The following is a 24069-nucleotide window of genomic DNA, read 5'->3' as shown; positions in this document are numbered from 1 at the left end:
AATTTTAAATTTACTCAAGGAGAGGGGGGGCTTTAGTGTCTTATGTAGCAGTCTCTAGGCTCCCCCCTACGCTCTCTAAGTCCCCCCTAGCGATAGGCGGCGGGCCCCTCAGCCGATGCACGGCGCGGCTGTGCTTGACGGCGTAGTGCCGGCAGCGGTAGGCGCGCGCGCACACCAGGCACACGTAGCTTCGGTCGCTGTGGCGAGCTGTGACTTGAGTTTGGATCGTTAGGGGCTATGGACTAAGTTGAGTAGGTTTGGGGGTATTATAAAGGGCTTATGGACTCATTTTGGACTTTTTGAATAGGAGGGGGGGCTGGACGACTAATTTGGAGTGTTGTTTGGGGTTTTAGACACTAGTAGGTTTCTTTCAAGGGGGGTTACAGACACTTAAGTTTCTTATGGAGTTAGAGAGGGGGTTAAGGGGACTAAATGACCAATTTGAGTATTTTGGAGGGGGTTTATAGACACTAATGTTTCTACTAAGAGGGGGTTTAAGACTAAATGTAGTGTTTTGGAGGGGGGTTTATAGACACTTTATGGTTTTTTTCAAGGGGAAGGGGGGTTTTTAGACACTTAGGGTTCCTTAAGGAGGAGGACCAATTTGGGGAAGGGGGGATTTAAGTGTCCTATGTTCTTATGTAGCAGTCTCTAGGGTCCCCCCTACGCTGCCTAGGTCCCCCCTAGCAATGGGCGGCGGCCCCCTCAGCCGGTGCACGGCGCGGCTGTGCTTGACGGCGTAGTGCCGGCAGCGGTAGGCGCGCGCGCACACCAGGCACACGTAGCTTCGGTCGCTGTGGCAGGTCTGCTTGTGGGTTAATAGACTGTTGTTCGATTTGAAGCTGGAGGGGCACTGGTCGCACTGGAATGGAGAAATTTATCGTCATTGAATATAATACAATAAATATCCTTGGACATTTTACACTGCGCCGCTAGTCCCAAAGTAAAGCTTGTACTATGGGTACTAGACAACGGATATAAACATACTTAAATATATTTTTTTTTGTAAATAAATAAATAAATATCCTTGGACATTTCACACTACGCTTCTAGTCCCAAACTAAGCAAAGCTTGTACTATGGGTACTAGATAACGGATATAAACATACTTATATACTTTTTTTTTTAAATACATAAATATTATACATAGTCACACCCAGACCCGTCACAGAAATTAAAATTCATCATTTCAATTTCTGCCCGGCCGGGAATCGAACCCGGGACCTCTCGGCATAGTAGTCCGTTCTGAACCACTACACCAAACGGCCGAATTACATAAATTCTGATACGAAATCTTCACCACTCTTCCCACTTCTTTGGGAAGTTCTTGGGCCTGAGTATGGGGGACATACTGTAATGGCACATGGACATACATAAGGTAATGATCACGTATAAGATAGTTACCTTAACGGGTTTCTCAGTGGTGTGCCCGCGTTTGTGTTGGGCCAGCAAGTACGCGGCGTGGAAACACGCGCCGCATTCCTCACACACGAAAGGTTTCTCGCCGCGATGACGGAGTTTTGTGATTTAATGTCAGAGCCTAGCCGAGGGCGGGATTCTAGCTGAGGTGGGGGCGTTCTGGCCCAGGAGGGGGAATTCTGGCCCAGGGCGGTGAATTCTGGCACAGGAGGGTGAATTCTGACACAGCCCTCTTGGGCTAGAGGAGAAGGGGATGCTGGATTAAAGGGGATGAGGATCTGGACTAGAGGGGAGGGGGGTTCTGGACTAGAGGGGAGGGGGATTCTAGACCAAAAGGGAGGGGGATTCTGGATCAAAAAGAAGGGGGATTCTGCACCAAAGAGGAGGGGGATTCTGGACCAAAGAGGAGGGGAATCTGGACCAAAGGGGAAATTATGGACTATGGACTAGAGGGGAGGGGGACTCGGTACTAGAGGGGAGGGGTATTGTAACATGTGAGGAGGGATTCTGGCCTTAAGTGCGGGGTCACTCCAAGGGACCTTGTGTTTAATGATTACATATTATAAGATAATCACCTTGACAGGTTTCTCAGTGGTGTGCCCGCGTTTGTGTTGCGCCAGCAAGTACGCGGCGTGGAAACGCGCGCCGCACTCCTCACACACGAAGGGTTTCTCGCCGCGATGCCGTCTTTCGTGGTTCTGTTTATAAAGAAAATAAAATAAAAATATGCGACTTCTAATTTGTAATGTCTCCAATGAGGGTTTTCGCGATTGAAAAATCCGCCAGATGGCAATACGTAGGCACGAGGTCCAAATGCTGCATGATTGGTGGATTTTGACATATCTGTCAATGTCATGTCAAAAATATCCAATCATGCAGCATTTGGATCATTCAATCGCGTTTAAACTCAAGTAGCGTTCGACTCGTGCTCCATTTTCATTCCAGCTGAATTTCAATTTAGTATCGCGGTTTTCACACGACGAAACAACAGATTAAGCACTTTTTATTAAAAGTCCGAACACCTTATTTCTGAAACTAAAATTACTAATACATAGTAAATGTTCGTGATGCGCTTGATTTGCGTTTGAGAAGAAATAGTTTTCTGTCAGCTTCGTTCTTCATTTCAGTTTCGTTTGAACTAGCCGTCAAAACGATACCGCGATACGGATTTGTCAAAAAGCTGATTTTGATTCGTCGTCCAATCGCGTTGCAGTTGAAAATAACAATTCATTACTATTTTTTGTTGTGAATGCAGATTTATAGGGCTAAGAAATCCTTAATATACAGTCCAAAAATTTTTGTTCTACGACAAAAATTGACGAAGTTATGGCCAAATTACCAAAAAAGTTCAGTGACCGCTCGGCGCGGGAACGATGACGTCACTATATCGGAACAGAGCGCTGCCGGCTGACTTACATTAATCAAGCATTCTTATGTCTTAACGTAGATACTGGTTTCATTGAATTTTCTACAACAGTAATGAGTGAATTGGGGCCCTGATGATGACGCACCTGCATAGCCAACTCGCTGGCCGACTGGTAGTCGCAGCGGCCGCACTTGAACTTTTCATAGCCGTGCTTCGCTCGGTAGTGCTCGTGAAGACGGATGGAGTTGCCGAAAGACCGGCCGCAGTGCTGGAATTATAAATATGCTTGAATAAATAAACAATGAACAAAGAAAAGTGTGTGTCACCCTCTGAAATTTCTGATATGAAGTCACCCTTTTGACTTCCTGTCTGATCTCTCGTTTGAAGTCGTTCTACCACCCCTTTGTTTTTTAACGTCGGGAAACGCTTTGCATACCCACTTGTCGATAGGGACGGCCAGAGGGATACGTGGGACTCTCCCCGCCTGCTCACAAAAGGCGGCCTACCCACTAAAACCTACCGGAGCCCAAAGAAACGGAGCCGCGAGTTATTGTCCTAGCTCGGACCTTCGTCTGCAGCTCCGTCTCTAGGCTAGAGCCTTCTCAGCCCCCTCTCCAACAAGCTCCAAACAAAATATTCTAGCCCCACTTGCCCTCCCTCCTGAAACTTCTGGCACAATGTATCCTGCACTCAAACCCCCTAGTTTTGCACATCTTAGGGTGTGTGTGTTATTTCCACTCACCTCACAAACAGGCCTCAGTCCTTTGTGTTTGACAGCCTTGTGGAGTCGCAGACTCGCTCGCTGCATCACTTTCTGGCACAAGTCGCATTCAGCTAGCTCGCGACCCTAGACAAAATAGAAAATATACTGATTTTCATCAGATCATTTAAATAATCTCCACTGCAGGAGCACGATCCTATCTAAGTTTCATCATCATCATCATCATCGTCATCATCTCAGCCACAGAATGTCCACTGCTGAACATAGGCCTCCCCCAATGATTTCCATAATGACCTGTTGGTAGCGGCCTGCATCCAGCGCCATTCTGCTACCTTTGTAAGGTCGTCGGTCCACCTTGTGGCTCGTGCGCTTTCCCGTACGTGGCTTCCACTCCAAAACCTTGCTGTCCCATCCGCCGACGTTAATTGAACAGAGACAAATGGAGGATTTGGCCTAAACTCCCCACGCTGGCCAGACGGGTTGGGGAGGCCTGACGTTCGTTTGTTACGCCATCTTACGCCATCCATGGGAAGAGTACGCTATTGTACTTTACTGATATCACTTCGTTTCAGCCAAATGACGTCCACTGCTGGGTCCACTGCTGGACAAAGGCCTCCTCCAAGGTTTTCCACAATGCACGGTCCTGCGCTGCCCGCATCCAGGCTCATCCCGCGACACACTGACTGATATCTGAATTTAAAAATAAACCCCTAGTTTTGCACCCTTACCCTCCAATCGCCAGCCCCCCCTCCCCCTTTTCTAACTTCCTTTCCAACCTCTCGTTTGAAGTGCTTCTACCACCCTTACCCCCCCAAACCCCTCTCTAATTAGCCCCTCCTTGCAACTTCTGGTACGATGTCTCCTGCACTCTTCCAATTCGCAAAAACCCCTAGTTTTGTGCCCCCACCCCTCTTAATTTCCTTTCGAACCTCCCGTTAGAAGTCGTTCTTCGTCCATCATATTCCTATCCTAAATATCCAGCCCCTTCCCCCTTGCTACCCCCTGAAACTTTTGGTACGATGTCTCCTGCACTCTTACAACTCGCAAAACCCCCTAGTTTTGTGCCCCCACCCCTCTTAATTTCCTTTTCAACCTCCCGTTAGAAGTCGTTCATCGTCCATATTCCTATCCCAAATATACAGCCCCTCCCCCCTTGCTACCCCTTGAAACTTTTGGTACGATGTCTCCTGCACTCTTACAACTCGCAAAACCTCATAGTTTTACAATTACACAACAAAACAAAATATTTAATTCGGAACTTACTTTTTTGTAAGGCTTCCTCTTTTTCTTGGCGGTGCATGTGGTGATATGTTCTACCAGGCTCTCTCTGTCTTGAAACTCCGTTTTGCAGTACTGGAATCAACAGAAGAATGGGGTTTGTAATATCACCAGTGTAATATCAAGATAATTATTTATAATGAACCATTTTAAGTTCTATTGTTCAAAGTCAACTGACCAAATGAGGGTCCGGGCCCCAGAAAAATAACCCTAAATACGCCAATGCATGAGTACTACGGTAGTGTTGTGGTGCAAACGTCACACTTCATTTATCAAGACTCACGTTGGATTGAGCCAACTTTTTATTTTTTTATTTATTGTTCACAAAAGGATACACATCAAATATAAAGATCTCCATCATATTCCTCCCCTAATGATTTTCACATCGCCCGGTTGGTAGCGGCCTGCATCCAGCGCCATCCTGCTAACTCCATGAGGTCATCCCACCTTGTGGGTGGACGTCCCACGCTGATTTCCGGTACATGACCTCCAGAACCTTGCTGCCCCATCGGCCGTCAGTTCTGCGTACTGTACCACCTTCATTGACGTCCACTGCTGGACAAAGGCCTCCCCCAAGGATTTCCACAAAGACCGGTCCTGCGCCGCCCGCATTCAGGCACCTCCCGCGACCTTCACCAGATCATCAGTCCACCTAGTGGGGCCACCTTAGTTCGTAAGTGGTTTACCTGTTGCCTAATTTATTATTACACACTGTACCCTGGTTTTCCTAAATAAATGAACAACTAATAATAATTAAAATAGTAAGACACGGGTCTTAACGCGACGTTTATTAATGAGTTACATTATGTACTCACAGCTTGACGTTTCGGCTGCGATGCTGCAGCCGTGGTCACAAGCAGACGTGGACGTAAGACCCGTGTCTTACTATTTTAATTGAAATGGAACGCGAAAGTTTAAAATCTTAAATAATAATAAGTAAGAATTCGTCACCATGCCGAAATCATACTCACCCCACAAGTAAGGTTCCCCGGCCCGTGCATCAGCCTCAGATGCCTGTCCATCTTCTCCCGCGTGACCCTGCTGTCGCACAGCTCGCACTTGACCCTGGCGTCCAGCGCCGGATGGTAGCTGGCCATGTGGCGGTCTACGCTCCTGCAGGATTACCATCACATCATTATTCAAGTAAAGCCCGGTCCGTGAGCACGTAGAATTTTGTCCAATGACCCCTAGCTACCCATCCTTATCGCTCGCGCGTAATTATATTGCTGTCACGACTGTGCGACTGGCACCCGCAGTGAGTGTGCGAGCGCGATAGCAACATAATTACGCGCGAGCGATAAGGATGGGTAGCTTGGGGTCATTGGACAAAATTCTACGTGCTCACGGACCAGACTATAGGTATGGTAATGTGGCGACATCTATTGACGCCTCACTGCAAGCTAGTGGCAGTCTTCAACCAACAGATGGCGCTGGGATACAAATTACTATGGCGCATACCGCCGCGCCTACAATCCTGCATCGCGGTGTCGGAGTTTTTTACCCTGCGTAGTATAAATAGAAAAACCGAGAAGGTATCAACTGGTCCTAAACCCGTCCCCCGGACACGGCCTGAGTCAAGGTCTGAGTGACCGTGGGGCCATCTGGCCGCGTCCGTAGTCCCCTCGATCGGGCCCGCTAGAGTGAGCCCGCCGTAGGCTGGACTATGGTCCAACACAGCGGTGGGCAACCCTCTAGTTGGGTTGGCTACTGATCAGGCGCCTTATGCGCTCGATACGGCCCGATCGCAAACGTCTGCGCTGCGACCTTGATATCCACGTATTCAATAAAAGCCCAAGTAAGGTTCCCTGGCCCATGCATCAGCCTCAGATGCCTGTCCATCTTCTCCCGCGTGACCCTGCTGTCGCACAGCTCGCACTTGACCCTGGCGTCCAGCGCCGGATGGTAGCTGGCCATGTGGCGGTCTACGCTCCTGCAGGATACCATCATCATCAAGAATCAAGTATGGTAATGTGGCGACATCTATTGACGCCACACTACAAGCTAGTGGCAGTCTTCAACCAACAGATGGCGCTGGGACACTAATTACTATGGCACACACCGCCGCGCCTACAATCCTGCATCGCGGTGTCGGAGTTTTTAAGCCTAGTATAAATAGAAAAACCGAGATGGTATCAACTGATCCTAAAGCCGTCCCTTGGGACCTTGGACACGGCCTGAGTCAAGGTCTGAGTGACCGTGGCGCCCTCAGGCCGCGTCCGTAGTCCCCTCGATCGGGCCCACTAGAGTGAGCCCGCCATAGGCTGGACTATGGTCCAACCATCAGATGGCGCTGAGACATAATTCCACCGCGCCTATGTAACTGTATGTTTCTCAAATCTATACTATAGTCTGGTCTGTGAGCACGTAGAATTTTGTCCAATGAACCCCCGCTACCCATCCTTATCGCTCGCGAGTAATTATGTTGCTATCGCGCTCGCACACTCACTGCGGGTGCCAGTCGCACAGTCGTGACAGCAATTTAATTAACTAGCTTTCCGCCCGCGGCTTCGCCCGCGTGGAATTTTGTCTGTCACAGAAAAACTTTATCGCGCGCGTCCCTGTTTCAAAAACCGGGATAAAAACTATCCTATGTTCTTTCCCGGGACTCAAACTATCTCTATGCCAAATTTCATCAAAATCGGTTGCGAGGTTTAAGCGGGAAAGCGTAACAGACAGACAGACAGACAGAGTTACTTTCGCATTTATAATATTAGTTGGGATAAGGATAAGTAGCTTGGGGTCATTGGACAAAATTGTACGTGCTCACGGACCGGGCTTTAGAATATTATAAATGCGAAAGTAACTCTTGTCTTGCTTTCACGCCTAAACCACTGAACCGATTTAAAGCACATAGGATAGGTTTATCCCGGTTTTTGAAACAGGGACGCGCGCGATAAAGTTTTTCTGTGACAGACAAAATTTCACGCGGGTGAAGCCACGGGCAGAAAGCTAGTAAGAAAATAAATTCAAAATAACAACATACCTAATGGACAACTCTTTCTGACAAATATTACAATTGACTCTTTGATTTTTGTCTACTTTATTTAAAATTTTGCACAAAGGTCCATCAGCGTTAATTTTTTTACGTTTCAATATCTTCCTTTCTTTTATTTTAGACTCTATCTCTTCTCTACTATTAATCGGTACCGTATCATTTTCTTCGTCATTTACCGCTGTAGTTTCATTTACTAAATCATTAATCGGTCTATCATCATCACAATCATTGTCTTCTAACTCCATCGATTCATTTTTATCTTCTCCTATTTCTTCTTCGTCACCTTTTTCTTCCATCGTTACTTCAGGAACAAATAATTCGGTTTCAGATTCAGTCTTCGCTTGCAAAAGTTGTGTCTCGGCATCTTTGCATTGCTTACGGAAGTTTATGGCACTGTTTAGATTGTTTATGCATGTTAAACACATTTTTTGAGGCAGTCCATCGTTTATTTCAACCTGGAAATTTTTATAATAGAGTTAGGAAGCAAATCTATGTAATATGGAGTGTTAAATTTATTTTCAAAGACCTATGTTAATGTTATCACAATAAACTAGACTATAATAATATGTACAATTTATCACTTAAATAAATAAAACAATATTATACCCATTTTCACCATCAATCCCTAATTTTTAAGTAGTTTAACCCTTATAAAAACAAAATTCCTGTTAAGTGGTACCATAGTGGTCACTTAAAAATTAGGGATTAATGTTGAAAACAGGCATTAAACTACTTATTTAAATAAACTAAACCTGAATTAAAAATAAGAAATAAAATAAAATACAAGGCTTATAAATAAATAAAAAAATCAATTTATCACTGGTACCAGTTTCAAATTTTTTCAAACTACATTAGGGGGGCATAGGGGGGCATCCATAAATTACACAAGGGGGATGGAGGGGGTCGACGAAGTGTGACAAGGGGGAGGGAGGGGGTCGACGAAGTGTGACATTATGTGACAAGGGGGTGAGAGGGGTCCTAGTTTATGTGACGTCACATTTAAAAATCTATTGGAAAACACGAATCTTTATTCATTAAAAAAAAAGTATGAAAAAAGCAAAATATTGTACCTACGCCTTTAGAATTTATTTATTACACGATTAGAATGCATACGTCAGGGGATTTAATGTAATATAAATCGTTTATTTACAATAATTTATCGCGCATAATAACATTGTAACTTCCGCGTTCGTAAGTACCAATAATCATAATAAAATACATAATGTTATACTGCTCTTTCACATACGATTAATAAATAAGCGAGTGTATATTAACCTTCAGTCCAGCTATCATGTTTATTGCAATAGAATACCGCGTAGATTTTGTAGCATTTAGAAATATAGGATGGAGATGATCACTACACAAACAAGTACGGCATAATGCCTCAAAATCGAGTTTTAAAGCCATTGTTCAGCAGAAACTAGTCACTGATGAATGAATATTTTAAATGGCTGTATATTTAAATACATTTCAATACAATATTTTCACAAAAACAAGAGGAAATCCGAAAATTGCACAAAACTTTCGTCAACAAAATTCTTGACAGTTTCACTTTTTTTTAAGTTCTTAGAGAAATACCATGGAATAATTTTTATTTAGCCTGCTGGCAAAACGATTTATCCTGCCTGTGATACAGTTACAGTGTGTGTGGTGGAACGGAACGTTTTATTATAAAGCACGGTCTACACTCACTGACACAGTCACAGTAAGCACTGCACAGCTCGTTAAGTCTGTGTGAATAAGTGTAACTGTGAATAAGTAACGATAAAATTGATTTTATTATTGCAGTTTTTAACGATAAGGACGAGAATATTAACACAAATAAGGAAAATTAGCTTTTGCACTTTTTGGCACAACTTCGTCCTCGTAAAGTGAAGTTCGGTCAAACTAAGATTTCTTTTTTAAGAATTGTGTTAAACACTGTGGTTTCAACAAAATCGGTCTAAAAGTTTTTGCGTGAATAAGAGGCACTTGAAGAAAAATATTTTTAGTTTTATTGGTAAAACATTAAATAATTTTAGTTATTGTGTAGACCAAGCCTTACTTAACAACTTTGACATTTGACAGCTGACACGCATGACAGTTCTTTTCGTGATTTGACACTTGCTTGACAGTAATTTTCACGTGTTGTGTTTTCATCAAAAATGCATGTTTAAATTGATTTTTTTGCGTAATTTGTTTAATATTTAATCCCAAAATGACGTTAACACAAGACCAAGAAATTGATTTATTCGTTGCCACAAAAATCGGTTCATTCAAGCGTAAGTATAACCACAAAAAAGCCAAAGTTAAAACCATGCTCACTTTGCATGTACAAATAACTATTTATTCTTACTTTATAGGCTTTCAGAAGTGTTTTATACGTTAATTAGTTAATATTAGACCAGATACAAACAAATAACAAGTCTTAATAAGATTTTACACTGTATATTTCTTAAAAATTCAATTTTGTTTCTAGACATAAAGTATCACTCAGATGCTACAAAAAACAGTAAGAAGTGCATAGAAAACCTCGTGGACATCAAAACTCTTCAGAAGGATGACGGCATCACTTGCATGGCGTGGGGGAATGCTGAACAGACAGAAATATTAGTGGCTAAGCAGAATCAACAGGTAATTTCAGGTTAAAAATCAGTGTTGCAAGGATATCTCCTTACATTGAATACTGAGCCAGGTCCAATTGCCTTCGGTGTACCTTTATGTACTCGTAAATTGCAAGGTTTAACTTCCTGTGTGTATAATTAAGGTTATAAGGCATTTTTTAAATTTATTTATCTGAAGTCCTCCTGAAAAGATAAGTTTGTTGAAATTATTATACTAATTTATATTTGGAATTAACTTGAAATGTAGATGAACAAAAAGCTTTATTATTACATACTATATTTGGAATAGTTTTGCTTACATGCATTTTTTTGTTGGTTCACACACACATTATTCGGCTTACTTTACTGGCCCTTGTTAAATCTGTGCAGTGAATATCAGAATATCATTTGAGATTCACATAAAAGACACCAATAAATCATGAACATACTTTTTATCTTTGAAAATAGGCTGACAATAGTGACTGAGTTTCTTGCGCTGCTTTTTCTCAGCACTGGCCCATTTATTGTCCCGAAGCAGTGGTAGGGTTAATACTGGGACGTGTAAAAGTTTTAAAAGCCTACTTGCATAAAATAATTTTAGTTTTATGAGTTTTGTATGAGGTAGGGTTGGTAGGTACGTGTAAAAGTGCCCTTTAAGAGCCTACTTGCATAAATAAATGATTTGAGAATTTGAACATAGGTTTAGGTACTTTCTTCAGTTCAGTTCAGTTCAATAAATAGTTTGGATAAGAAACCCTAAAAAAAGTAAGTATGTGTTTCCAGATACAAGTATACAACACACAAGATGGCTTCACGAAGACTTACACCGCAGACTTCGGCACCGGACACGTTGTGGGCCTCGGACGGTACAAGCGGAAGCTCCTGGCCGCAGTATCTGGAGGCGTCGTCAAGCTGTGGAGCAAGAAACAGGAGCAGGTCATACAAGTCGGCAAGATTGATAAGATGAGGATGTGTCCTGATGATAATACGTTGTTTGCTACAGGTACAGTTGATGGAGTAGATTTTTCATTTAAGGCTTCTTGTACACGCTAAGAAATTTCACTGTGTCTGCCGCAGACAAGACAAGAATTTCGTCGGACCTAGCTACGAAAATTTTTCGCACAGTGCACGTCTGCTGCGCGTCGTATCTATAGTCTGGTCCGTGAGCACGTAGAATTTTGTCCAATGACCCCAAGCTACCCATCCTTATCGCTCGCGCGTAATTATGTTGCTGTCGCGCTCGCACACTCACTGCGGGCGCCCGTCGCACAGTTGACGATAAAAACCTACTTTCACAAATAAAATGAGTAGCAATTAATCAAAATACTTATCAATCTTCGTCATTTTCTTCAGGAGGCGAAGAAAACGACCTCAAAGTGTACCGACTAGGTGAGGCTGAGCCCACATTCTGTGCCAAGAACCTGCCTCATGACTGGTTACAACTCCGGAGGCCTGTGTGGGTGTCTGACCTGACATTCCTGCCCAATGAGGGCGGAAATATACTCGCCGTGTGCTCCAGGCATGGATACGTCAGGTACTGTGATATTTTGTCACTGTGATATATCGAGTGATCAAGTGACAAGTACGAGAGGAAGGAGCTGACGCACCAGGTAATAAAATAAAAAAAATAATAATAAAAACTTTATTTGTAGCCAATTACAATTGTGCATAGACAAAATGAAACGTTAATGACTGCAGTAGTCAAAGACTGTGTCGCAGTCATTAGCGCCTTCCTCTAATACAGACGCTATAAATAAGCAATTTAGGTTACTAATAAATAACTTAATACTTATTTAGCTTTAACTGAATACCTACATTAATTGAATATGAGATGAACTTACAATAACAAAAGAAAACCAACATGTGTGTGTGTGTGTGTGTGTTTGTGTGTGTGTGCGTGTGTGTGTTTGTGTTCAATGTAAGGAAAAATGTGTACTTTGTCACGTGATATTTTGTCACTGTGATACCTATATCGAGTGATCAAGTTACATAGGTAATGTGTCATTCATTTGTCACTGTCGTCTTATGAGAACGACCTGAAAGTGTACCGCCTAAGCGAGGCAGAGCCCACATTTTTTTTTTTTTTCTCTTTATTTGGGACAACAAACAGTTACATTGAGGGCTTATGTACATTCTGCGCCAAAAACCTGCCTCACGACTGGTTACAACTCCGGAGGCCTGTGTGGGTGTCTGACCTGACATTCCTGCCCAATGAGGGCGGGAATATACTCGCCGTGTGCTCCAGGCATGGATACGTCAGGTACTGTGATATTTTGTCACTGTGATATATCGAGTGATCAAGTTACATAGGTAATGTGTCATTCATTTGTCACTGTCGTCTTATGAGAACGACCTGAAAGTGTACCGCCTAGGTGAGGCTGAGCCCACATTCTGCGCCAAGAACCTGCCTCATGACTGGTTACAACTACGGAGGCCTGTGTGGGTGTCAGACCTCACGTTCCTGCCCAATGAGGGCGGAAACTTGCTTGCTGTGTGTTCCAGGCATGGATACGTCAGGTAACGTGATATATTGGTTTAGTCACGTGATATCTTTTCACTGTGATATATCGCGTGATCAAGTGAGTACGAGAGGAAGGAGTTGATGCATCACAAAGTAATGTGTAATTTTTCACGTAATTTCATCAATGATCGAGTGACAAAACCTTGTTAAGAGCAATCGCGTGATTAAGTGATATCAGTAGATAGACTAATCACTAGAGAATCGAGCTGATACATAGGGTGACGTGATATTAGGTCACTGTGATATATCGCGTGATGAACATCAGTACTCAAGCATGGAGCTGAACCGACTTATTTATTGATAAATAAACCGACTCCAACACCACTTCGGAAAAATAACAGTATACGCATTTGGTCATTAGTTTGTCCCTGAATTATCACGAACCACGGTGTGACATTATCCCCCTTTACGTTGCAGTTAGTTAAAGATCATTAAACGTCATTATTCTAATACATTTCAGGTTATACGACACTCGCGCGCAACGAAGGCCGGTGTGTAACGTGGAATTCACAATGGCCGCTACTTGCATGGCGCCCAGTTTTGACGAAAGGTATGATCACATTAGTGATGTTAATGTTGATATGAATAGTTGTAGCTTTGACTCAGAAATGCGAATAAGTGCCGAAATGTTGTCTCGAAGTGGTGGTATGGCAAGCTATATTTGGGACGTGTATAAGTGCCTTGAAAAGGGCCTACGTTATAGATATTTTAATTTTGACTGCTCTTTCAAATGAGAGCCAGACAAGAATGAAAAAATTATCCCTGATTCGTCTTCTCACGTCAGTAACTTGAGAATGACTTCATATTGTTTTGTGGTTTCTAGTATAAATTGTAGAAGGTTCTTACGGAAAGAAAATTAGGAAAAGTGCGTAGAAAAATTGATAATTTCAGAAAACTCAACGCATATAGCGTTTTATCAATTTAAATAAAATTCAAAGCTGGCTTGAAAACACTGATTACGCTAACTTAGCTGCGTGTGCGTCCTTAGATTTTTACGTGTACGAAGTTGCTAGTTTATCTACGCCTTTAACTATTATTTAATTGTCATTCCAGGCAAGTCCTAGTGGGCTTCGGTCGCGGTCAACTGCACCAAGTGGACCTACGAAAGGGCAAACCTGATAAAGGCTTTAAAGGAAGCGCGGGCGCCATCACTGATATAACCACAGTAGCTGATGGAAGACTCATCGTTAGTACCAGTCTGGACAGGCAGCTTAGAGTGCATCAGTATGAAAGCAAGGAATTAGTGTACAAGGTAATTTATTGTAACGTGATATTTTGTCACTGTGATTTATCGCGTGATTATGTCACTATGATAATATATCACGTGATTAAATGACAAGTATGATGGCAAGGAGTTGGTGCAGAAGGTAATGTGATATTATTGTCACGTGATATTTAGTCACTGTGATATATCGAGTGACGGCTATAAAGGTAGCGCAGGCGCCATCACTGATATAACCACAGTAGCTGAAGGAAGACTAATTGTTAGTACGAGTCTGGACAGGCAGCTTAGAGTACATCAGTATGAGAGCAAGGAATTATTATACAACTAGATGAAAACCCGGCTTCGCTCGGGTGCAATTTGACTCATAATACACAATTCTAGGTGCAAAATGTAGATAGATGTTTCTGTAGTCATCGGTTCTCAAAGAATATTAAATATAAATTCATATAGCTTCGTTAGTTGTGTTTAATAAATATGGTAAATAAAAACTGCAAATGTTTTTACACAAATTATTTTTATTTTAAATCAACATTCAAAATAAACTAAGACAAATTAACAAAACAATCAAATTCAATCGTTAATATAGGTTATGTAAATAACTCTTATTAATAGTCAGAAACGGGATCAGATAAGAAAATACTATTTTCATCAATATCTGGCTCCGGAAGTCCGAAATCTGTTAGTCTCTTTCCGTGGAGTTTTAATGTTTCATCAATTTCTTGTAAAGCCAACTGTTTGGATAATATTTCAGGGCGGGATCTTGTAAAGTTTTAGATAAAATGTGATGTAAATTTTTCCCAAAGAGCATTAGGATCAGTTACTTCACAAAACACGCAAATTAACGCAAACAGCTGTCGTAATTGCCGAGGAAGTTTGAAACCAATTGCTTCATCCAAACATCTTTCCCATTCTTGATCGTCAAAAAGTAGCCCCCTTGCTTGAGCAGCTTCTCGAAATGATGTGTAAATAATATTTTCATATTAATAAGTTCTAACATCTCTGAAGCAAGTCGGCCCTTTGACGTGAAGAAGTAATAGCCGGAGATAATATCGTTCCCGATCAGAAAAGGAATAATTATACATTCTTGCAATTACTTTATCAGCCGCTGACTGAGATATTCGTGGTTGCCACTGTCCATGGATAAAATCTGAAATGTGTCGGAATTTCAGTGTAAAGATATTGTCGAACACTTTCATCTGTTCTGTTTGGTTCAAAAAATGCTAATAATATTTCTGGAATTGGCTTTAAGACTGTCTGGGTCTATGTATACCTTCCCATACATAGACCCAACAATTTTTTAAATGATTTTAAATTTTTTCACCTAAAAAATGAAGTGCTTGACATTGAACACATTCATAAATCATAGAACCAACTGAATGTACTGATACTTGAATGGTGTTATTTGAAAGTGCTAAATATAAATAGTTAGTCCTGGGGGGCTGATATTCTGTACTAAACCTGCTTGAATATTTACGTTTTTTCGGGGGTCTGCCCGCCATTTGATATGTTTTCTTTCTCTTCTTCTAAAGAAATAAAATCACTGCTGACTGACAGCAGCTGTTTTTCCTTGTTGTCTGAAGAAGCATCATCACTGCTGACTGACAGTAGCTGTTTTTTCTTGTTGTCCGAAGAAGCATCATCAATCATCAATGAATCCTCGATTAGCGCCAACTCTTCGTTATCAACCTTAAAAGAGAAATATATTGTGTTACTCTTATTAAACAAATTTAATAAGATGTGATGAAAAAATACACCACATGCAGGAATTGAACCTACATCCTCGACTTCTCCGTTGTCGCGCTCCATCTGAGCTAACTGAGTTTAATAAGAGAAATATATTTTATTTTTAGACAAATATTCAAATAATAATAAGTATTGTGAATGTATGTAGGTGTAGGTATATCCTCCCACCTCTATATTTATTTATACCTCTGTGAAAGATAAATAAAGTTTATTTATTATTATTATTATTTTACTTTACTCAGTGACCTACACTATTAACTTACCTGAAAGTCATCAAATAAATCTTGTGAAGCAGCAGAAGCAGCTTTTTGCTTTTTAGGAAAAAGGTTTGATAGTGCCCGAGCCTTGTTTATTCTTAACTGCCTAATTGTTTCTAAGCCACAACACTCGCAATAATTGAAATTATCTGCAAAAATATATTACACAATTATTTATAATTAGAACCAGCCGAGCTCAAGTGGAACTTGCGCATGAAGGAGTCTATTCGGTTATCAGAAAACGGGGCAAAAATCGTGTCTGTTTCTGTATTTATGTTGATAACAACTCAACACAGGCTATGCATGTGGTCATTTATTATTATTTTTCGGGTTAAATAAAAAAATATATTAAGCCGCTTACCGAGTACCTATAATGTTGTCGCATTCCACACATCGACTGCACATTTGCATTTGTTTGCAGTTTCCAGCAGTTTCTTACAAATATTTTACCATTACAAAAATTGCATGTCACTGGAATTTATCACTGTGAAAAACTAAATGACATTGACATTTGAACTTCAACCAGTGTTGCCAGAAGGTTACTTTTGTAACCTTTTAGGTTACTTTTGAACTGCATAGGTTACTTTTAGGTTACACTAATGAAAAGGTTACTTTTAGGTGATTTTTCAGAAATTGTAGAATCAACTTTTACAGGTTATTCAGTAAAAAATATTAATAGTGACAATTTAAAAATTATGTCATAAACTGCATTTAAACATGAATTTCATTTATTATTTGTTAAAGAAAATGAATTTTAGCGAATGTTTTTCGATAATAAAACGCAAATCCAGGAAACGGTTTTATACGACCGGTCACTTTTCGGTCTTCATGGAATGATCAAAATTTCGAATTTAGGTAAACGATTGATGATCAATTGTATTCATTTTCCATCCATGAACAACCTTTACACAATCGCTCCGCACCCCCCCCCCCCCCCCCCGTATGAAGGTTACTTTTTATTCAAAAAGGTTACTTTTTTTTATATTTCTGGTAATTTCTGACAAGACCCGACTGGCAACACTGACTTTAACTAAGGTTATGGCTAATATTCTTTTTTTGTGGTTGAATCGGCCAATACCAGGTTTAAAGAAAAAACACATAACAAAGAGTATATTATCATAAAAATCGCGAAACGCACTGATTTCCATTTATTTATGGATCGATGACAACCTATCTTTTGGCGTTGATCGCATAGTGAGTGGATGGTGAACTACTAAAGATGGCGACAGCGGTTTGTTTGTCAATGCCATCGGAATTTAACGAAATTCTCCATTATCCGAATTTTGCGGATATATGTTGTCGACTCAAAATCGTTATTTTTTTATGCTTTGTTATTCATATAAGGTTTCGATCCAGTCTACCGTACCCCTTGACGAAATTATTAATATAGAAGGTATGTATTATTTTTGTCACCGTGATTTATCGCGTGATTTTGTCACTGCGACATATCGCGTGATTAAGTGACACGAGTACGAAAGTAAGGAGTTGGTGTACAAGGTAATGTGATATTTTGTCACTGTGATTATATCAAGTTATTAAGTGACAAGTATGGGAGCAAAAAACTATATCGAGTGACTAAGTAAAATAATCATTAAAAGACAGTGAGATATTATCACCTAATTCCTGCTCAAATAAATGAACCGAACATTAATTTTCTTTAAAAGAACCATTTAATTGGTAAAAATAATAACAAATGAAAATGAAATTAAACTCCATAATAAGCTTATATTTAATTAAAATAGTAGTCTTAACGCGAAGTTTATTAATGAGTTACATTATGTGCGATGCTCACAAGCAGACTACAGCATCGCAACCGAAACGTCAAGCCGTGAGTACATAATGTAACTCATTAATAAACGCCGCGTTAAGACCCGTATCTTACTATTTTAATTGAAATGGAACGCAAAAGTTTAAAAGCTTATCTTTAATCCTCCACAGCAATACCTAACCTCCAAGCTGACCTGCGTCCTAGCCCAGACTGAGACCACCACACCGCTCCGCTCCGTCAGAAGCGGAGCGGAGAACACTGAAGCGGAGGCGGTCGCGGTGGCGGTGGAAGACGATATGGACGAGTTGTTCGACAATATGGAGACTGTCAGGTGAGGATATTATTATTGAAGACTAGCTTTCCGCCCGCGGCTTCGCCCGCGTGGGATTTTGTGTCACAGAAAAAGTTTATCGCGGCATCCCTGTTTCAAAAACCGGGATAAAAACTATCCTATGTCCTTTCCCGGGACTCAAACTATATCTATGCCTTTAATCAAAATCGGTTCAGTGGTTAAGGCGTGAAAGCGAGACAGACAGACAGAGTTACTTTCGCATTTATAATATTAGTATAGATTACTTCAGCAACAGGACGTCCACTGCTGAACATAGGCCTCCAATGACTTCCCATAATGACTGGTTGGCAGCGGTCTGCGCACCCACGAAATGGACCGACGACCTCATAAAGGTAGCAGCAAGGCGCTGGAAAGCTTTTTTTATAAGGGGGTCCTTAAAATTGTGCTTAGTTTCCTAAAGGGTCCGTGGACAAAAAATGTTAAGAAACAATATTGACAAAGCTGTTGAGTTTCCAAATAAATAAATAAATAAAAAAAATTGTAGAATTACTAGTTAAGGCTGAGTTACACCAACTTACTTTAACCGTAACTATGTTAATAACCGGTGATTTTTGTATGGAGTTTGACAGATTTTTGACGTTTAAAGCTAAAGTAAGATGGTGTAACTCAGCCTAATGAATATACCGTAAAAGCTTAGTTTCGAAAAGTGATTGAATCAAAAATGAGGAGAACCAGAGTGACTGACATAGCCCGCAGAATTGCTAAAATCAAGTGGCAGTGGGCGGGGCACATAGCTCGAAGAGCTGATGGCCGCTGGGGCAGGAAAGTTCTTGAGTGGCGACCACGAGCCGGAAGACGTAGTGTGGGCAGGCCTCCCACTAGGTGGACCGACGATTTGGTGAAAGTCGCGGGAGATGCCTGGATGCCGGCGGCGCAGGACCGGTCTTTGTGGAAATCCTTGGGGGAGGCCTTTGTCCAGCAGTGGACGTCTTTCGGCTGAAACGAACGAACAGCTTAGTTTACGTTTTACCATAAAAGCTGATTTTTATATACAGGGTGTCCCAAAATGATCACGTCACACAATTCTCATTAATTTTAATGTTTTCTTGATCTATTCCTTCCAGTGAGAAGCCCCGCAAGACATCAGAACCTGAACCTGAAGCGAAGCGAGCGAAGCCTTCCGAAGACGACGACGCCATATTCCAACTCCTGCGCAGCACGGAGAAGCAGAAGCGGAAGCGGGATAAGAAGAAGAAAGAGAAGAAAGCTAAAAGCGTGTTCCATAATGCGTAGAATAAATCGATATAAAGTATATTGTGTTTATGTTTAGAATAGGCTAAAGCCCGGTCCGTGAGCACGTAGAATTTTGTCCAATGACCCCAAGCTACCCATCCTTATCGCTCGCGCGTAATTAGGTATATTGCTGTCGCGACTGTGCGACGGGCGCCCGCAGTGAGTGTGCGAGCGCGACAGCAACATAATTACGCGCGAGCGATAAGGATGGGTAACTTGGGGTCATTGGACGGGATTCTATGTGCTCACGGACCAGACTATAGTTACCTAAAAAAAAAACTGGAGCAAAAAGGATTGATGTCCGTTTTCACCATCAATCCCTAATTTTTAAGTGACCCCTATGAAAACAAAATACCTGTTAAGTGTTACCTTATGGGTCGCTTAAAAATTAGGGATTGATGGTGAAAACGGGCATGATTCTTTCAATCTTTCAACTTTCCCCAAGAGAGGGAAGTTCAATAGTTCCAAAAAAATTAACCTTTTCATACAAATTGCCTTTAGATATCAATTTTTATTTTTGACAATTTGGATATCTTTCTTGTAAGAAAGTTTTTGCATTTCCGTCGTGGTAGAATCTATCCTTTTTGTTCAATTCACAACCTCTTACAGGGAAAAAAAATGTGTCATTAGTTGCCGTTCTATTTCGAGTGGCGTTCGTTTCCATAATGCCCTCTGCGACTACAAAACGTGACTGCGTTTTGTAGTCGCAGAGGGCATTATGTTATTGCTATTATTAGCAACAAGTTGCTATTTTCCGCAACCTAGGGGTTTGAGACAGGTAAAGCCTGGTCCGTGAGCACGTAGAATTTTGTCCAATGACCCCAAGCTAGGTATCCTTATCGCTCGCGCGTAATTATGTTGCTGTCGCGACTGTGCGACGGGCGCCCGCAGTGAGTGTGCAAGCGAAAGAAAGATCCGCTAGATGGCGGGACGTGGATGTGGGGTCTGACTGCTGCGTGATTGGTGGATTTTGACATATCTGTCAATTCTTCTTCTTCTTCTTTCTTTTCAGCCAAATGACGTCCACTGCTGGACAAAGGCCTCCCCCAAGGTTTTCCACAATGAACGGTCCTGCGCTGCCCGCATCCAGGCTCTTCCCGCGACCTTTACCAGATCGTCGGTCCACCTAGTAGGAGGCCTAGCAGTATCTGTCAATGTAATGTCAAAAATAACCAATCATGCAGCATTTGGACCTCGCGTCTACGTATTGCCATCTGGCGGATCTTTCATTCGCGAAAACCCTCATTCAAGCAACACGACACGTCCAGCTGTATTTTAATACAGTAACTTACCAACAGATGGCGCTGGCTGCACTTACCTCGCGATAGCATTTGAATTTCTTGTTTCATGTTAATACTAGTTTGAAATACGGCTCAATGTATTATTTAACACCAGTTGTTTTGAAATTTTTGAAGGCCAAAGACTAGGTACTTACGTTCTTGGGCCAATAAAAAATACGAAATATAAACCTGTAACTGCCTGTAAGGTACTGAGTACGTAGTGCCATTTTCTCCAGTGATGCGGATTAACGCCCGTATTCATTCACAAACGATGCTAGCATAAGTGACGCAGCATCGAACGCACAGCGTTGAATAGAGCTCTGTGATTGGTTCGTGTGTCCTGTGCGTCCACGCGCACTGAGACCTCATAGTAATGTTTGTGAATACGGGCGTTAGACATCCGCATTTCATTATTTCACATTTTTTCCTATGCGTGCGTGTACACGTGGAAAACGGATTGGCTGCGGGCACACAATACGAAATCTTTGTCCTGCGTGCAACCGCGTGATTTTACACGATTAATAAAACTGAATCAGTTCTTTAGTTAATACTATTTATTAGTACTTAGATCATACAAATGAAAATTTTGAATCAAAATTTTACATTGTAAATTGTTAAAATTCATAAATTTTAGATTTATTTATTTAAAGGGAGCCCTATTTTTTCTCTAAAGCTTCAACCACACCAACGCGTGCAGCCCCCCTAGACAAAACGCACTTTTTGATCGAATCGAAAATCGAATCCGTCAAAACTCCATACAAAAAAGGGGCTTTTCGACCACTTTTCGACTGGTTTGCGATTATAATTTGCACTTTGTCTAGACCCACAGATCACTATCGCCGGCGCGATCATAGGCCAATGACAGGTCGCGCGAGCCATGACAGTTCACGCGACCTGTCATTTACCTATGATCGCGCCGGCGCGGCGATGGCGATGTGCATGCGTTGGTGTGGTTGAAGCATAAGCCTAGCATAACCATCGATTTTTCGTCGGCCGATAGTTTAGTCGGGCAGTTGATCAGTATGGGCATGTATGGAAGTGCGCACATTACACCGATTCGATTTGGTCGATTCTTCATACAATTTAAATCGGGCACAACTATCGGCAAAAATCGATGGTCCGCGCCTAGTCAAATGTATTGATTTCTTAAAACTAAAGTTTCATTCACTGGATTTCACAGTAACTCAAACATTACACTAGTTGATCGGCCGATTCTCATCGTTATGAATCCGCTCGCTCCCAACTACTGTGTTGAGTAGATTCCACAGCGCGTTGCTGTCAGCCGTAGACATGTCTATCTCGAATGGATGCAGCTGTTTGTGGTACTCGCTTTTGATATCTGGAGGAAGACTGGTTAAGGATATTTTCTTTGATACAATGGTAGGTATAGATCGAAATTAAAATATGAATGAATTTTTTGATAAAAATTCGTTTGGCAGTACTTTTTTTTATAGGTTATTAGCAATTTGTACTGCCCAAATTACTAATAGTCCCATTAGCCCCTCGTGTTAAGCTACATAAGCTTGTGTTACGAGTGGGCTTACTACAATAGTCGAGCGGCGGTGGGATTCGAACCCTCGTTCCTCGGATCTCGAGACTCGAGTCGGCCACTCCGACCCCTTCGCCGTTCGGATATCGTGGCTATAAAATAATTTAAAAATAAAATAGTTTAATAGAAACAAATGAGGAAGAAAAAATACATAAAATATATGTATAAAAAAAAGCCCAAGAGATTTCCTAGATGTCCTCAGTTCTATTATATTTTTCGAAATAAAATTAGAGGAACCTTTGAAGTACATTTTGCTTGTCTCAAAAAACTTGAAATTATTTCATTCACAATTAAATCATTTGCCTGTTGTGTGGTGTGAATTAAATGGTATAAAGCATTATTTGTAAAAGGATACAGCCCTTGGCGATGTGTGAGGGTGCACTGAAGTCCAATCGGATGCCAGTCAGCTCTTTGGCTAGCTGATATGCTTCTCTGTAAAATAAATAAATAAGACTTTATTGTACACCACACAACCAAGGAAATATTAAATATTTTCAGTTTTTAACCCCTAATTGCTGTTGCTTTAGTCTCTAACGCATGATGTTTTCACCTATAATTAAGTTTGCATTTAACAAGTGTCATTTTTTATAGTTACTTTTGTGAAGCCTCAATGTAACCTTGTTGGTGTTCAAATAAATAAATAAATAAAATGTAAATAAGAGAATGCACAATTTAGGCAGTCTGGTCTTAAAATAAAGAAGTAAGTAGGTATATCTTCAACACAGAATTAAACCTTTCTTATAATAAACAGGTATTTTACATTCCCGTAGAATATGAAACCCTACCCATTAGAAAAAAGTTTTGTTTGTTATAAACACCTAATAAATTTTTCATCCAGTAATTTAGTGCAGCATTTACCAGAGATGAAAGCATGATTTGGTATAAAATACATTTCCCATACTGGCCAGACTACATTTTTGTGGTAAAATAGAACCCATCACAACTGCAGACAAGATACTGCAGTGTTTTTAGCTTGGTGTGCTGTCGTCTCAGTCTGTACATAACAATAAGTACTAACAATATTCTACAATAATTTTAATGTTTACTCACTTAGCATTATCCAGTCTAGTTTTGTCGCTATCTGCTATCGTCAGGCACGATTCGAACGAGGCACACACTCTGTCTAGCTCGTTACCACGCCGAGACAGTTCTGCAAGTCGATCTGTGAGGTCTTTCTGAAAATATACAAAATTATGACCAAATATAATAAGTTTGCATTGGAAAGTGGCAGTAAAAGCAATAGAAGACCAGTAAATGTAATATTCTTGGAGAAAATAAATAAGAGGGATAGATCTAGTTGAGTTTTAGAGGGTTAATACAAGGCAAACAGTGAGTTTGGTTTCTACTGAGAATTTGTTCTGAAACTTACGTTCAGCTTCATTTCATGAGCCAATTTGGTCTCAAATTCAGTTTTCTTCTTACATGCTTTGAGCTGCTGCTGTTCTTTGTCTATTTTCTCTGTAAATATTCAAAAGAAATCGAATTAGATGCGTTGTGTGTAGGTCGTGAGAGCGATGTACGTTTTTCGTTAAAACTTACCATCGAGGCGTTTGCAAAATGCATCTAACTCATCTACAGCTTTTAAGTACAATTGGTCTTTAATTTCTACTGCCATTTTGTATGTTTTAAAGTGAATTTTAGCACAATTTCTCAAAATTCGTGGTTTGTTTACTAACGACAAATTCGAATTCAAAATGTTTGACATTGACAGCTCTCTTTTTTTAAAAAGGTACCCATTCACGGTACTTTTCCTAAGCTAGAGTCGTTAAAATAGTGATAGC

The 24069-nt window shown here is 41.1% G+C and overlaps 3 protein-coding genes across 3 annotated transcripts; 1 reads left to right on the top strand and 2 right to left on the bottom strand.

Moving 5' to 3' along the window:
• Window positions 1-27: 27 nt before the first annotated feature.
• LOC135086194 (zinc finger protein 501-like) lies at window positions 28-5892 on the bottom strand. Its single transcript, XM_063980994.1, has 6 exons — window positions 5755-5892; window positions 4769-4858; window positions 3527-3631; window positions 2930-3052; window positions 1994-2116; window positions 28-862 (listed from the first exon to the last, which is right to left on the bottom strand). Exons 1-6 carry the CDS (start codon window positions 5878-5880, stop codon window positions 638-640), a joined length of 792 nt encoding a protein of 263 aa, XP_063837064.1. The 5' UTR covers window positions 5881-5892; the 3' UTR covers window positions 28-637.
• A 3986-nt stretch (window positions 5893-9878) lies between these two features.
• On the top strand, window positions 9879-19478 carry LOC135086195 (WD repeat-containing protein 74). Its single transcript, XM_063980995.1, has 8 exons — window positions 9879-10039; window positions 10237-10391; window positions 11144-11363; window positions 11714-11894; window positions 13342-13431; window positions 13935-14133; window positions 18045-18205; window positions 19291-19478. The coding sequence occupies exons 1-8, from the start codon at window positions 9976-9978 to the stop codon at window positions 19457-19459; spliced, it is 1239 nt and encodes a 412-aa protein (XP_063837065.1). The 5' UTR covers window positions 9879-9975; the 3' UTR covers window positions 19460-19478.
• Window positions 19479-21275: 1797 nt separating this feature from the next.
• LOC135085986 (uncharacterized) lies at window positions 21276-23975 on the bottom strand. Its single transcript, XM_063980774.1, has 5 exons — window positions 23828-23975; window positions 23658-23746; window positions 23339-23463; window positions 22644-22720; window positions 21276-22078 (listed from the first exon to the last, which is right to left on the bottom strand). Exons 1-5 carry the CDS (start codon window positions 23901-23903, stop codon window positions 21936-21938), a joined length of 510 nt encoding a protein of 169 aa, XP_063836844.1. The 5' UTR covers window positions 23904-23975; the 3' UTR covers window positions 21276-21935.
• Between the last annotated feature and the right edge of the window lie 94 nt (window positions 23976-24069).

Source organism: Ostrinia nubilalis, chromosome 30 (assembly GCF_963855985.1).
Source record: "Ostrinia nubilalis chromosome 30, ilOstNubi1.1, whole genome shotgun sequence".
Taxonomy (NCBI): Eukaryota; Metazoa; Arthropoda; class Insecta; order Lepidoptera; family Crambidae; genus Ostrinia; species Ostrinia nubilalis.
The sequence above is the reverse complement of the archived record's forward strand: the minus strand, read 5'-3'. Positions and strand labels throughout refer to the sequence as shown.